Source organism: Loxodonta africana, chromosome 25 (genome assembly GCF_030014295.1).
Source record: "Loxodonta africana isolate mLoxAfr1 chromosome 25, mLoxAfr1.hap2, whole genome shotgun sequence".
NCBI lineage: Eukaryota > Metazoa > Chordata > Mammalia > Proboscidea > Elephantidae > Loxodonta > Loxodonta africana.
This window is the reverse complement of record NC_087366.1, coordinates 15,739,164-15,755,925: the sequence shown is the minus strand read 5'-3', so window position 1 is coordinate 15,755,925 and position 16,762 is coordinate 15,739,164. Positions and strand designations below refer to the sequence as shown.

General features: G+C 37.4%; 1 protein-coding gene across 3 annotated transcripts in view; it reads left to right on the top strand.

The window, feature by feature from the left end:
• ODR4 (odr-4 GPCR localization factor homolog) overlaps positions 1 to 16,762 on the top strand; it is a 50,268-nt gene that overhangs the window by 1,672 nt on the left and 31,834 nt on the right. For all 3 annotated transcript variants that reach the window (XR_002785971.2, XM_010590940.3, XM_003410838.4), the window contains exons 2-5: positions 7,176 to 7,296; positions 10,140 to 10,274; positions 14,501 to 14,596; positions 16,396 to 16,502. Coding sequence is in view for 2 of the 3 variants with exons in the window: in XM_010590940.3 (XP_010589242.1) it covers positions 7,198 to 7,296; positions 10,140 to 10,274; positions 14,501 to 14,596; positions 16,396 to 16,502 (437 nt within the window). In the remaining variant the exon portion in view is untranslated. The remainder of the gene's footprint in view (positions 1 to 7,175; positions 7,297 to 10,139; positions 10,275 to 14,500; positions 14,597 to 16,395; positions 16,503 to 16,762) is intronic.

Below are 16,762 nucleotides of genomic sequence, written 5' to 3'. Positions count from 1 at the left end.
TATGCTGCTGGTATTCAGATACCATCAGGGTCAACCATGGCAAACACGTTTCAGCTGAGCTTCCAGACCTGGCAGTATACTTCTGAAAAGAATTACCTATTGAAAACCTTATGAATAGCAGCGGAACATTGTCCAACACAGTGCTGGAAGATGAACCCCTGAGGTTGGAAGGCACTCAAAAGCTGCTTCGTCAAAGTAGAGTCGACCTTAATGATGTGGATGAAGTCAACCTTTCAAAACCTTCATTTGCTGATGTGGCATGACTCAAAATGAGAAGGAACAGTTGCAAATGTCCATTAATAATAGCAACTTGGAATGTACGAAGTATGAATCTAGGAAAATTGGAAGTCGTCAGAGATGAAATGGGACATGTACATGTCAATATCCCAGGCGTTATGAGCAGAAATGGGCTAGTATTGGCCATTTCGAATTCGACAATCACGTGGTCTACTATGCTAGGAATGGCAACTTGAAGAGGAATGGCATTGCATTCGTGGTCAAAAAGAACATTTTAAGATCTATTCTGAAGTACAATGCTGTCAGTGATAGGGTAATATCCATACACCTACAAGGAAGACCAGTTAAACGGACTATCACTCAAATTTATGCACCAACCACTAAGACCAAAGAGGAAGAAATTGAAGTTTTTTACCAACTTCTGCAGCCTGAAATTGATCAAACATGCAATCAGGATGCATTGATAATTACTGAAGATTGGAATGTGAAAGTTGGTAACAAAGAAAATATGGCTTTGATGATAGAAATGATGCCGGAGATTACATGATTGAATTCTGCAAGAGCAATGACTTCATTGCAAATACCTTTTTTTGTGAACATAAATGGCGACTATACACCTGGACCTCGCCAGATGGAATACACAGGAATCAAATCGATTACATCTGTGGAAAGAGACGATGGAAAAGTTCAATATAATCAGTCAGAACACAGCCAGAGGCTGAATGCGGAACAGACCATTAACTGCTCAGATGCAAGTTCAAGTTGAAGCTGAAGAAAATTGGAACAAGACCAGGAGAGCCAAAATTCACCTTGAGTATATCCCACCTGAATTTAGAGACTATCTCAAGAATAAATTTGATGCGTTGAACACTAATGACCAAAGACCAGATGAGTTGTGGAATGATGTCAAGGACATCATACGTGAAGAAATTAAGAGTTATTAAAAAGACAGGGGAGAAAAAAAGATCAAAATGGATGTCAGAAGAGACTCTGAAACTTGCTCTTGACTGTCGATTAGCTAAAATGAAAGGAAGAAATGATGAAGTTAAAGCTGGACAGAAGATTTTAAAGGTTGGCTTGAGAAGACAAAGTATTATAATGACATATGCAGAAACCTGAAGTTAGAAAACCAAAAGAGAACACACTTGGCATTTCTCAAGCTAAAAGAACTGAAGAAAAAATTCAAGCCTTGAGTTGCAGTATTAAAGGATTCTATGGGTAAAATATTTAATGACGCAGGAAGCATCAAAAACAGATGGAGGGGATGTACAGAATCACCGTACCAAAAAGAATTGGTTGATGTTCAACCATTTTAGGAGGTAGTATATGGCGAGGAATAAATAGTGTTGAAGGAAGAAGTCCAAGCTGCACCAAAGGCATTGGCAAAAAACGAGACTTGAGGTATTGACAAAATACCAACTGAGATGTTTCAACAAATGGATGCAGCGCTGGAAGTGTACACTCATCTTTGCCAACAAGTTTGGAAGACAGCTGCCTGGCCAACCAACTGGAAGAGATTCATATTTATGCCTGTACCAAAGAAAGATGATCCCACTTTTATTCAACATTGTGCTGGAGGTCCTAGCCAGAGCAATAAGGCAAGAAAAAGAAATAAAGCGCATCCAAATTGGTAAGGAAGAAGTAAAACCATGAATCCCCAAAGAATCCACAGGAACGCTACCGGAACTAACAGAAGATTTCAGCGAAGTATCAGAATACGAGATAAACATACAAAAATCAGTTGGATCCGTCAACACCAGCAAAGAAAACTTCGAAGAGGAAATCACCGAATCAATACTGTTTACAGTAGCCCACAAGAAGATAGAATATTTAGGAATAAATCTAACCAGAGACGTAAAAGACTTATATAACGAGCTACAAGACAATATTGCAAGAAACCTACATAAGTGGAAGGACATGCCTTGCTCATGGATAGGGAGACAACATGGTGAAAATATCAGTTCTCCCCAAAGCGATCTACAGATACAATGCAATCCCGATTCAAATTCCAATGACATTTTTTAAGGAGATGGAGAAACAGATCACCACTTTCATATGGAAAGGGAAGAGACCTCGGATAACTAAAGCATTACTGAAGAAGAAGAACAAAGTAGGAGGCCTCAAACTACCTGATTTTAGAACTTATTATACTGCCGTGGTAATCAAAACAGCCTGGTACTGGCACAACAGATACATAGACCAATGGAACAGAATTGAGAATCCAGACATAAATTCATCCCCCTATGAGTAGCTGATACTTGACAAAGGCCCAAAGTCCATTAATTGAGGAAAAGACAGTTTCTTAAACAAATGGTGCTGGCATAAGTGGATATCCATCTTCAAAAAAATGGAAGACGCATACTTCACACCACGCACAAAAACTAACCATACCCGTTGCCATTGAGTCAATTCTGACTCATAGCAATCCTATAGGACAGAGTAGAACTGCCCCATAGGATTTCCAAGGAGCCCGTGGTGTGTTCAAGCTGCCAGCCTTTTAGTTAGCCATAGCTCTGACCACTACGCCACCAGGGTTTCCATATTATGCAATGATAAAGAACAAGGATGGATCCGTGAAACATCTCACAACATCGATGAATTTGGAAGGCATTGTGCTGGATGAAATTAGTCAGTAGCAAAAGGACAAATAGTGTATGAGACCACTATTATCAGAACTCAGGAAAAGGTTTGAATACAGAAGAAAACATTCTTTGATGGTTACAAGGGTGGGGAGAGAGGGAGAAAAGAATTCACCAACTAAACAGTAGACAAAAATTATCTTAGGTGAAGGGAAGGACAACACACAATTCAGAGGAAGTCAGCACAACTGGACTATACCAAAAGCCAAGAAGTTTCCTGAACACAACCAAACACTCCGTGGGACAGTAGCAGGGGTGGGGGTCTGGTGATCATGGTTTCGGGGGATATCTAGGTCAATTGGCATAACAGAGTTTATTAAGAAAATGTTTTGCATCGTACTTTGGTGAGTGGTTCTGGAGTCTTAAAAGCTTGTGAGCAGCCATCTAAGATGCATCAATTGGTCCCAGCCCACTTGGAGCAAAGGAAAATAAAGAACACCAAAGACACAAGGAAAATATTAGCCCAAGAGACAAAAGGGTCACTTAAACCAGAGGGTCTATCAGCCTGAGACCAGAAGAACTAGATGGTGCTGGCTACCACCAATGACTGCCTTGACAGGGAACACAACAGAGAGTCCCTGACGGAGCAAGAGAGAAGTGTGGTGCAGAACACAAATTCTGGTAAAAAGACCAGACTTAATGGTCTGATTGAGACTAGAGGAACCCCAGAAGACATGGCCCCCGGATTCACTGTGAACTCAGAACTAAAACCATTCCTGAGGCCAACTCTTCAGCCAAAGATTAGACTGGACTATAGAACATGAAATAATATTTGTGAAAAGCGTGTTTCTTAGTTCAAGTAAATATGCAAGACTAAATGGGCAGCTCCTGTCTGGAGGCGGGACAAGAAGGCAGAAAGGGATTATAACTGGTTGAATGGACACAGGAAACCCAGAGTGGAAAGGAGGAGTGTGCCATCACAGTATAGGGATTGCAACTAGGGTTACATAACAATATATGTATAAATATTTATATGAGAAATTAACTTGAGCTGCAAACTTTCACCTAAAGCACAATTAAAAAAAAAAAAAAAACCAAAGGTGATCCAGTGGAAAACAAATTATCGAATAATATCATTAATATCACACACAAATAAATTTTGCTGAAGGTCATTCAAAAGCGGTTGCAGCAGTACATGAACAGGGAACTGCCGGAAATTGAAGCCAGATTCAGAAGAGTATGGGGAATGAGGGATATCACTGCTAATGTCAGGTGGGTCCTGGCTGACAGCAGAGAATGCCAGAAGTTTACCTGTGTTTTACTGACTATGCAAAGGTATTCGACTGTGTGAATCATAACATGTTATCGATAACATTTCAAAGAATGAGAATTCCAGAACATTTAATTGTGCTCATGAGGAACCTGTACGTAGATCAAGAAACAGTCGTTTGAACAGAACAAGGGGATACTGTGTGGTTTAAAGTCAGGAAAGGTGTGTGTTAGGGTTGTATCCTTTAACCATAGTTACTCCATCTGTATGCTGAGCAAATAATCCCAGAAGCTGGACTATATGGAGAAGAATGGGGCACCTGGATTGGAGGAAGACTCATTAAAACCTGCATTATGCAGATGACACAACCTTGCTTGCTGAAAGTGAAGAGGACTTGAAGCACTTACTAATGAAGATCAAAGACCACAGCCTTCAGTATGGATTGCATCTCAACATAAAACAAAAATCCTCACAACTGGACCAGTAAGCAGCATCGTGATAAATGGAGAAAAGATTGAAGTTGTCAAGGATTTCATTTTACTTGTATCCACAGTCAATCAAGAAATCAAAGGACCTATCGAATTGGGAAAAATCTTCTGCAAAAGATCTCTTTAAAGTGTTGAAAAGCAACAGTGTCACCTTGAAGACTAAGATGTGCCTGACTTGAGCCATGGTATTTTCAGTCACTTCATATGCCTGTGAAAGCTGGGCACTGAATAAGGAAGACCAAAAAATAATTGATGCCTTTGAATTTTGGTGTCAGTGGAGAATATTGAATATATCATGGACTGCCAGAAGAACAAGCAAACCTGTCTTGAAAGAAGTACAGCCAGAATGCTCCTTAGAAGCGAGGATGGTGAGACTTTGTCTCACGTGTTATCAGGAGGGATCAGTCCCTGGAGAAGGACATCATGCTTGGTAAAGGGTCAGCAAAAAAGAGGAAGACCCTCAATGAGGTGGATTGACACAGTGGCTGCAGCAATGGGCTCAAGCATAGCAACAATTATGAGGATGTTGCAGAACTGGGCGGTGTTTCATTCTTTTGTACACAGGGTCACTATGAGTCACAACCAACTCAATGGTACCTAACAACAATGACTGTCTCCTAGACTCACAGTATTTTCACTTGCTATTTCTTGTAAAAATTAAGAATTAGTAGGGCAGAAGGGACAGGAGTAGAGCAGAGTGATGAAGTAGAGGAAAGTCGATACATGGAAATGTATGCCTTAAGTCACTGCTAAAACTGGAAAGCCCTTAACTGTGTTGAAGCATTAATGAATTAGATAGGCCATTCTAGGCTTAGTTTTTTAAAATGGGGTGCAAACCTGTTAAGCTTGCATAGTTGCCAGAAAAGGCCTAGGTTAAATGTAATGCATTTTGAGATAAAACTGAGCAGGCTCGTTGAAAAAACACTATCTACTATGTCATTTGAAACTTTGTTTTAGAGTAATGCAAATTATCTGTGACTTGCGGTTTACCTTAGCTCGTCGACAGCAGCCTTGATTTTCTTGGTACTGAATAAGATTCAGATTATATACTGACCCTCAAATGACTTGTCTCTTGGGAAAGTACATTTAAATATGTTGTCCAAAAATATTACAGCTGTGTTCTTTTTATGTCTACTCTATAGATTTTTTTTTTTTTTAAATACCATCTCTACGTTTTTGGTTCCCACACTGCATGTAAACTTTTTGAGAACATTGCTCGTAATTGCATAGTTCTTTTAGTGAACATCTTTGGTTTTAAGCTACAGAAACTCAAATGAAAGGAGTATAAATCAGTAGGGTGAACGTACCCTTCCGGAACTAGTGAAAGAGCAGAACAGGAGCTACTGATAGAATTAAGGGACCACGTGTGATTCTATAGTATGAGCATAGTATTTAAGAGCGTGGATTCTGGAGTCTGACTGCATGAGTTTAAGTCCCACCTTTGTCACTTTCCAACTTTGGCACTTGGACAAGTTATTTAATTCCTTTTGTTTCAGTTTCTTCATCTATAAAGTGGGGTTATAAGAATAGTACCTACCTTATGGAGTTGTGGGAATGTTAAATGAGTTACCACATGTAAAGCACTTAGAAAAAGGCCTTGTACAGAGTAGAAGCTATAGAACTTTATTATTGCATTGCTGTTTACTTATATAATTAAAAAAATAATTTTTTTTTATGTGTTACTCAAGGACAATGACCAAGTGTTATTCATCTTTGTGCTGTCTCTCCTAATGTAACTTCTAGCATATAACAGTTCTTCGGTATATACTTAATGGTTAAATGATTCTACCTTTCAATAAGCTTGCTACTCAGAAATTATCATTTTTCCTATTTTAGAAATGAGAGCAGTGAGGCTCAGCAATAGCTTATCAAAGATCACACAACTAAGAAATAGTAGATCTGAAATAAGAAATCAGGTCTGTTGACTACTAGTTTAGTATCTTTGTCCTTATCCCAGGTATGGAAAATAGATTTGATTCCTTGTGTCAGTTCTGATTTTGCAGCCTTGGTGGCACAGTGGCTAAGAACTCAGGTGCTAACCAAATGATCAGCAGTTCGAATATACCAGCCACTCCTTGGAAACCCTATGGGGCAGCTCTACTCTGTCCTATAGGGTCACTGTGAGTTGGAATCGACACAATGGCAATAGGTTTTTTTTTTTTTTTTTTAATGTCAACCCTAATGATTGGCAGTTGTTTCCTGCAGCACTGTGGTGAGAATTCTGAAGCTACATTTGAACTTTGCAAGAAAGAATGTTCTATTTAATAAGCAATCACTGCAGGGTGTGGGTGGGAACCCTGGTGGCATAGCGGTTAAGAGCTATGGCTGCAAACCAAAAGGTTGGCAGTTTGAATCCACCAGGGCCTCCTTGGAAATGCTGTAGGGCAGTTCTCATCCTATAGGGTCACTATGAGTTGGAATCGACTCAATGGCAACGGGTTTTTTTTTTTTTTTTGGCAAGGCATGGAGTAGAATTAGGAAACACCGTTTCTCACTGTACTACCCCTGTGATTAAAAAAAAGAATTTGCAAGTGGTATGGTTTTTTTTTTATGTTTACCTAAGAATACTGTATGTATTTTTTTTTCTTCCTTGTAATTTAGGAGATCGAGTTAGCACTCAATAATGGGAAGAACCTACATTGTTGAAGAAGCTGTTGGCCAGTATCTTTCAAACATCAATCTCCAAGGAAAGGCTTTTGTTTCTGGTCTTTTAATAGGACAGGTATGTATCTTTTATCTTGCATTTATTGATAAAACAAATTACTTGTTTATTAAAAGTTATAATATGCCATTTAACAATAAACTCAAGGTGTGGGGAGGGAAAGAGATGTTATGGAAGAAGAAAATTTAAAGTGCATCCTTGGGGAAAAACATGAAGTAGGACAAACCTATCCCACAGAACACATTTCACTTCTGGCAAAGTAAAAGTAATTTATTATGTAGAAACTCCAAAATTAGAATTTTAACAGTTTATTTGCACTGATTTGTCTTTGCAAAGTGTGTTGTACTCCCTTCTACTCTCTGTATGTTCTGGGTTATCCAATCCTTAAGAAAATAGCTTTTGGCAATTTTATTCCCATTCTAGTCTGTCTTGTCTTATCTCAAGCTTGTTGTGACAGTGATTTATCTTTGTTATATGTGCTGTAGTCCCCATCTTATTGGTTTTTATCTTTTTGATGTTGGTTTAATAGAGAGAGAAGGGAGGGGAATAGGGGAAATTTGGAAATCAGTCAATTTCTATTTCCCGCCTAGAAGTAAGCCTTAAAAATCAACACAAAATAGAACAGAGATTTGGGCAACTACTTGAAAAAACACAAGCACCCACTGATTTATAATTGAAGGAAGAATGTGTTAATCGTTAGGGAGGACTAAGTGGTCACCAGTACAAAGGAAAGAAAAAGGAGAGCCACATAAGCATATTGGCCACCTCTGTTCAAACCCTGTTTAGGGGGGAGTACCCTATGGCCCAGGGACTTGATTTTGAGGGCTAATAGCAAATAAACTCTACTGTGACAGTTTTCTGTGTATCTTAGCCTGATGCCTTAAAAAATCAAAAACCAACCAAATTACATAACTAACTCTCCTTTTCTGATTTTATTCGCATTCCCAAGTGACTTTCTCTTATAATTTGATGTACCACAATATCTACTTATAAATAATGGACCGCCCAGAGGACTAATGAGTTCAGACCTTTTCATGGTACTCTGGTTTCCTGCATCATTCTGAATGAACTTAGTTAATGTCAGCCCAGCCCTGAGAGTCAGGTTCTGTCGCAGAAGTTTCACAAATTAGATTGCTTAGCTTGCGAGACAAAGGGCAGACCCAGCACTGCTCACTCAAATTGTACCACTCTCCAAAGCCTCTCAGTAGGCAGACAGCCTCTCTTGGCAGCAGTGTAAACTTCTAGATACAGGTTACTTAGTACCTAAAATGGGGCTCTTCTGGTTGGAACATTTTATTTAAATTGTTTTACTTCCCTTTATTTAAAAAATGAAGGGAAGACGAACCATAGAGAAAGATATGGTCAGTAAAGGGAAAAGATCAGGGAGAAAGACCATCTTCCACGCTTGCCTTATTGGATGTAGGCTGTTTCTGGAACTCAGCAAAACCACCGTCTTACAGATAGATCTCATACGACCCTCCCAACCATTCTTCGTTCTGCCTTTTCATTCCTTCAGGTATTCTGTGTGCTTTTCTTTCTTTTTTATTTCAGGGCTCATCACTTTTCTCTCCTTCCCTTCTGTATGCCTGATTTCTACTCTCAGGTTCTATCTCCCTTACTTTCCAAAGTCATAAATTTTATTAAAAAGGAGGCAGCATCTTAACTGGCACCTACCTCCCTTTCCTGTGTATGTCCGAACTTTATGGAAATAAATTTTATAGAAGTAATTACCATTCTTTTATTTCCTTTAGTCCCTAGATGACACTAACGATGGGAGTTTCAGGTCATGTGTGAGGACGACACTATGCCAACTTGCATTATCAGCCTTATATTTTTTACTCTGTATAAGAAACTTCCTCTGTAGTGAAGCTGAGCTGTTCAGTGTTTCCTAAATTTATCTTTGGACTACCATTTAACTGCTTCAGTTACCATTTAACCACTATTTAAAACTGAAGAATATAGACTTAGTTATCACTTCTAATTTTGGGTCCCAAATATTTTTTGGTATTCTGTAAACATAATCGTGTGCAAGCTTTTTCTTATATAAGCATGCACACTGAAATTACTTATAATATGTAATTCTTTATCGGCTATTATCATTTAAAGATGCACGGGATCATTTGTTGCTTTATTTTACTGAGTTTTTTATATTTACTAAACCATGAAATCTGGTCAAATTATTTAGAAAATAAATATAATAACTAGAAAATAAACTAAGCAGACTACGTTCTATTTAATGCGATTCGTTAACTCATTCAATAAGCCATTTTTAAGAACTTCTATGTGATTCATGGAGCCCTGGTAGCACAGTGGTTAAGAGCTCGCTGCTAACCAAGGTTGACAGAATCCCCCAGCCCCTCTTTAGAAATCCTGTGGGGCAGTTCTCCTTGTCCTGTAGGGTTGCTATGAGTCAGAATTGACTCTACGGCATCAGGTTTTTTTGATTTATGTAATCCACATTCAAGATATCAAAATAAATAAGGAGCTGATATCCATACGCTAAAAGATGAACAACATGTAGGGAAAATATTGTAAGGCTACAATGAAAACTGGTTTCCCTGTAGGTTCTACTATGATACGTTGTTACTGTTGGGTGCCATCAGGTTGCTTTTGGTGACCTAACGACCACATGTGACAGAGAAGAACCGTGCTATGTAGGGTTTTCTCGGCTGTAATCTTTACAGAAGTAGATCGCCAGGTCTTTCTCTTGTGCAGCCACTGGGTGGGTTTAAACTACCAACATTTTGGTTAGCAGTCAAGGACGTAACCTTTTGTGCCACAGGGCTCCTTCCATTATGATATGGGTATTAACAAACATCTGCTACAGATATTACTCATTGATGTATGCCATAAGAACTATACATTCTTAATCAGATATCCCTCTTTTTCTACTGTTTCTGAAGTGTTCTTTACAAAAGGATTATGTGATACTTGCCACTAGAACACCATCCAAAGAGGAACAAAATGAGAGCCTCAAACATCCCAAAGATAAGTCGGACAGCTTGGATGAAGAATGGGTCACAGAACATGCCAACCAGGTCATCATATTGTGCTCTTTACGTAGTTAAGTTTATATTTATTTGGTTAACAAAATAAAAGCATTTTAACCTCAAGCTACTGGACTACGATTTCAGAATACTCATTCTCAAGTTTTTAAAACTTGTATATAAAAAATAGAAGTGTTTTCTACTCTGCTTCATCTGTGATTATATTGTTTATTTTGTTGACTACCTAATTCATTTGATGGGGAGTGACTGCTAATGGGTGCGGGGTTTCTTTTTAAGGGGGTGAAAATACTCTAAAATGAGAGAGTGGTGATGGTTGCACAGCTGTATATGTACTAAAATGCCATGAGCTGTAGACTTTAAAAGGGTGAACTTCATGTTATGTCACTGAAGTGTAGCTCACTAAAGCCGTTGTAAAAAAAAAAAAGAAAAATAATGCTACTTCACGCATATTCAAAGAAATTTGATAAACACTCCAAAAAAGAAAGCAAATACAGTTACCTAAATTTCTATCATCCAGAGGGAATTACTATAATGTGTGTGTGTGTGTGTATGTGTGTGTGTGTGTGCACGCGTGTGTGTATACCATATGTTGATGTTGTTGTTTTTAGGTGGTGTCTAGTTGGTTCTGACTCACACCGACGCTATGTACAACCCAACGAAACAGTGCCTGGTCCTGCGCCATCCTTAAAATTGTTGCTATGCTTGAGCCCATTGTTGCGGCCAAGGGAGGATGGCGAGACTTTGTCTCACATACTTTGGACATATTATAAGGAGGGACCAGTCCCTGGAGAAGGACATCACACTTGGTAAAGTAGAGGGTCAGTGAAAAAGAGGAAGATCCTCAGTGACATGGACTGATATAGTGGCTGCAGGACCAGGCACCATTTCATTATGTTGTACACAGGGTTGCTGAGTCAGAATCAACTCAACAGAACCAAACAACAACAATGCTCATTATTAGGTAATATAATTCATTTAATAATTACTTTTAAGTAAATAAATTAATTCACTCATCATTCTCTCTCTAAAAAAAGAAAAAAATATATATATATTTTTTTAGTACCCACTCCCAAATCTGTTTCCTTCTCCTGTAATGGCAACACTATCTTCTTAGATACCCAGGGTAAAAATCTCGGTCATCTTTAGTTATTCTCTTACTATATCTCCTCGCTTCTAATGTACTTGGTCACTAAATCTTCTCAATTCTACCTGTTTTTTAGCAATGCAGTTTTATTTCACTACATTGGTTTGTTCTGGCTGTAATTCTTCCAAGACAGATTTATTTGTACTTCTGGCAGTCCATGGTATATTCAGTGTTCTTCACTAATGCCTTAATTCAAATGCATGAATTTTTCTTCAGTATTCCTTATTAGTTGTCTAGCTTTCGGATTTATATGAGGCAATTGAAAATATCATGGCTTGGTCAGACACATCTTACTCCTCAAAGTGGCATCTTTGCTTTTTAACACTTTAAAGGTCTTTTGAAACAGATTTGCCCAATACAATATGTCATTTGATTTCTTGACTGCTGCTTCCATCGTGTTGATTGTGGGTGCAAGTAAAATGATGAATGTTAGAATAAGGTAAAAGTAGAATTATGTCCTCCAATTTTAAATCCTTTAAACATAACAGGTATTTTTTTATATATGTGCTTGTGTGTATGTGTGTATGTAGAAATACACAGCCATGTCTAGGTGTCTATGAATAAGTTTATGATGGGAGGGGAGGTTTGTAGTTATTTAAAAAAAATCTAAGACATATTTAATGCCATCTTCTAAATTACAGATAAAATTTTTTTACTGAAATTGTTAATTGCTTTTTAAAGTACTTTCTACACTAATTTTGTATTTGTTCTCTTATAAAACTTTATGTAGGAAATATTTTTACTGTATATTTAGCCTTTTTACCTCTAGAAAGAAATGGTTAATTTTATAACATGTTCATGATTTTTGAAAAGATAGGTAGTTTTCCCATCGTAAATATAAAAACTTTATTCTTTGTCAAGCTTATGTTGCTACAGTAAATACAATTTATGAAATCTGAGAAAACCACTGGCAGCCGTAATGTAAATAATATATTAGGTATTAGATTACGATGTTTAATTTTATGAAGACTTAATTTTGCTTAGCAAAGCAACTGTGATCGCTGAGTACAGATGGTAGAAAAAAATCTATGTTGCATTAAGAACTAACACAATTATGTGAAGGGAAATATAGATATTATGAGGGACAAGTGGGTAGTATGTATGAATATTCATAGAAATACGTATAACTTCTTAATTTAGTAACCTACCACAGGGGATTTAGGTATTCTAAGTAAATAATCCTATGACACAGAAAGACTTATTAAGATTTTTAATTAGTATTATTTTAGAATAAAGAAACACTAGAAATAACAAAAACGTTCAGTATCAGTAAATTGGTTTAAAAAGTTGAGGTAAACCTAAATAGTAGGAAGCAGTAGATTTTCAAGTCAGATCCTCTCTGTTCAAATCCCAGGATCTAGTATGCTGCTATGGGGGTACAAAGGTAGTTAATACTCAGTTCTCCCCATAAGGAGTTCCCAGACCAATTACTGAGGCACACAAATAACCAGACACAGGGGCAAGGGATAAGCTCCATGAAGACACTATACTGAAGCCCTGTGGGAGTTCAGAGATCAAAGGATCAAGGAAGGTGACTTCCTCAAGCTACCTTTGAAGTATTTAATAAAGTTCAGACTTGTAGAGGTTTGAAGGAAAGTCATTGTAGGATGAAGGGACAGCCAAGATAAAGGCACAGAGTTGGAAAACTTAGGTGTATGTATGGCGAACAGTGAGTAGTCTTTGACTGAAACTTGAATTTTTTTAGGGCAAGTAGTGTTAAATGAGGCTCTGAGTGGCCACGTGGTAGCATCTGAAATGCCAGTTTATTGTAACAGTCTAAATTTCAAGCTGATAAATGGGAAGCCATTGAAAAAATTTACCAGATAGTTTAGTTTTTATCTCATGAGAAAGGGGTTTATTTAATGATGTAGCTAAAGGATGTCATTGTTAAGTGGTTCTGTTTATAAAGTAGTTCTGTGATGTCTTAGTTATCTAGTGCCGGTATAACTGAAATACCACAAATGGGGGCTTTAACGAACAGAAATTTCTTTTCTCAGACTTTGGAGGCTAGAAATGTGATTTCAGGGTACCAGGTCTAGGGGAAGGCTTTTTCTCTCTCTTGGCTCTGGAGAAAGGTCCTTGTCTTTTTGATCTTCTGCTCCTGGGAGATCTTCATGTAATTGGCATCTCTCTCCTCCCATCTCTGCTTCTGCTTGCTTGTTTAATCTCTTTTATATCTCAGAAGAGATTGACTCAGGGTATCCTATGCTAATCCTACCTCATTAACATAATAAAGACAACCCATGCCCAAATGGGATTATAACCACAAACATAGAGGATTTAGAACACATATTTTGGGGGGACATAATTCAATCTATAAAATTTCACCCTTTGGCTTCCCAAAATTCATGTCCTTGTCACATGCACATGTGGTGAAACATCAAGGGCACTCTAGAAAGATGGTATTCATGATAACACCCCACTTGTCTTGGTTACTGTCATGGATTGAATTGTGTCCCCAAAAAATATGTGTTGACTTGGCTAGGCCATGATTCCCAGTATAGTGTGGTTGTCCTCCATTTTGTGATCTGATGTAATATCCTATGTGTTGTAAATCCTAACTCTATGATGTTACTGAGGTAGGATTAGGGAGAGTTATGTTAATGAGGCAGAACACAATCTACAGGCTTAGGTTATATCTTGAGTCACTCTCTTTTGAGTTATAAAAGAGAGGTGAGCAGAGAGGAGAGGGACCCCTCTTGCCACCAAGAAAGAAGAGCTGGGAGCGGAGCACGTCCTTTAGACCGAGGATCCCTGTGCTGAGAAACTCCTAGACCCAGGGGAAGATTGATGACAAGAACCTTCCCCTAGAGCCGACAGAGAAAGAAAGCCTTCCCTTGGAGCTGGCGCCCTGAATTTGGATTTCTAGCCTCCTAAACTGTGAGAGAATAAATTTGTTTGTTAAAGCGATCCACTGGTGTTTCTGTTAGAACAGTAGTAGGTAACTAAGGCAGTTACGGTGTGTTTCTTAATATCAATTTTTTAAAGCCCTTACCTCAGTGCTGTGCATGTAGTTGGTGCTCAGTAAGTATTTGCTGATTTAGATTCTCAAAGAAGAAAGGACTGCATATAATGCCAATTGCTTATGTTGATATTGTATTTCTATTTTTAGGTATCCAGAATGCTACCAGGAGGACTTTTAGTTCTTGGAGTATTTATCATTACAACTTTAGAACTGGCAAATGATTTTCAAAATGCCCTACGCAGAGTAAGTCTGATCTGTTAAAAATTCTTAATATGGTCAGATTTACGTATTTTACTTGAGAATGCCTGTGTACAGTGATTCTAGTGTATTTAAATTAGTGATTCATAATTCTTTATGTTGGGATTATATCAAAACAACTTTTTACCTAATTGCATGGGTATCTTGAGTGTAATACATGTAAATGTTTATGTTTTCAATCAAAGCTGCATGTTTTAAAAGTCTATTTTAAAAATAATTTCTTACTATCATGAAACAAGTTACAATGGTTTAAGAGTTTTTCTTGTATCACAGCAGTGTTCTTCTGCTACACTTCCCATTTAGTATCAAGTGATTGCTATAATGTGAAATTAAAAGTTGAGAGTCTTCATCATCTGCTAAATTCTCTCAAGATTCTGAGAGTAAAACAAAGACACGACAATCAAATACTTATTCTTTATTCCTGGACAGAGTGTTGATCTCGAATCCACTGTTTTGTTTTAATTTTATTCCTATGTCTGCAAACCGGGTGGCATAGTTTAGAATAAATATGAAGGGCTACAAGCTGTTTTCCATTAAGCTTAAACCTAAAGCAATCTTTGAGCAGTCAGTTTTTACCTTTTTAGTGTTCAAGATCCAGGTGAGTTTTCAAAACAAGGGTATTTCACAGCCCAACAGTAAGAGAGAACCCAGAATCTTGGGACACGCAGAACCCCCCCAAAACTTTAGTCAAAAAGTGTGTGAGAACTGTGGGTGCTACAAACTCTTATGGTCTTGTAACCTTCTATCAAATGTCCCAGCCTCAAACCTTTGATATTTGCACCTCAGGGAGTAAGGGAAGAAAGTTGAGATGCTTCTTTCACCTGGTCACTGATCCAACCTGCCATTTTTTTCATTTTACGTAAAGTTACCTCTTTCACCATTGTTCATCCTCTTTGGCATTTTGTGATGTAATCTAATTCTGTGTGTGTTTGATAGCATTCTGTGCATCCTTCTGTGGTTGGCCCTGGATTACATGGGGTGAAGGTGGGGCCGGTGCTGGAGAGTTACTGACAGGTCCTCCTTCCTTTTGCTTCTGTATCTCATTTCTAAGAAGTATATAACTGCTTAGAAATGCTTTGTCTTAAAAATTATCAGTGTTCAGTTGCCTAACTTTGTTACCATTGACCTTCATCTGAGGGACACTGTAAGAAATAACTTTATAAAAATTGTCAGGGTCTCCCATAAGGTTACTATTAAGGTTATTGTTAAGAACTTTGCTCATTATATTATGTAATTTATCTTTATGGAAGAAATTTCTTTTGGATATCATTATTAAGAAAGTTATGCCTGTTCTGATCTATTTGTTTCACCTATTAGAAAGTTCAGAGCCAAATTTATGACCCCTCATGACAATATCAAGTATGCATTTTCATCGTTCTTATTTCTGGTGTAAATTTGTGTCACTTTCAATTTTTTTCACTTTTAGTTTGTTATTACTATATTTTATGTATCCTTGTATATTGCTTTAAATCTTTTGTAACATTTAAATAAGAAATGCTAAACGGTTGACATGCTCCATTTTTGTAGCTTAAAATCCTTCTCATTTCTCGTTCTAATTAAAGCAGCTATTCTGTGCTTCATTTAAATGTTACCCAAAATTAATTTCCCATGTCCAATTGATCACTAATGACAGCAAATTAGATTTTTCTACTTAAAACCCGGTTTTATATATTCCTAAAAATGGAATTTAAAATAGTTAATAATAAGTTTCATTCCTTCTTTTTCCTGCACTCACTTTTCTTTTTGTTTTATATTTAATTGAAATGTGTTTTTCTCTCCGTCAGCTAGTCTTTGCTGTTGAAAAGTCTGTGAATAAAAAGAAACTGTGGAGTTTCACAGAGGAGGAAGTCTCAGAACGAGTGACACTTCACCTTTGCTCCACTACAAAAAAGTATCTTTTGTTTTGGTGTTTATTGTTAAAAATATATGGTACCTATCAAAATAATGCTCCTGAACAACTTTTCTTTTTCCGGAATTTAATTGAATTACCATCATTTTTAAGATAGTCTTAGTTTGCAAGTTTTTCTTTAAATAGTACATAATTAAGACTGCTAATAATAATAGTAATAATGGTTGTTAAAAATGTCTTAGGGTTGTAAAGCGTTTGAGAAGGAGATAGCAAGGGCTCAGGATTCTGATTTCTTTACCAAC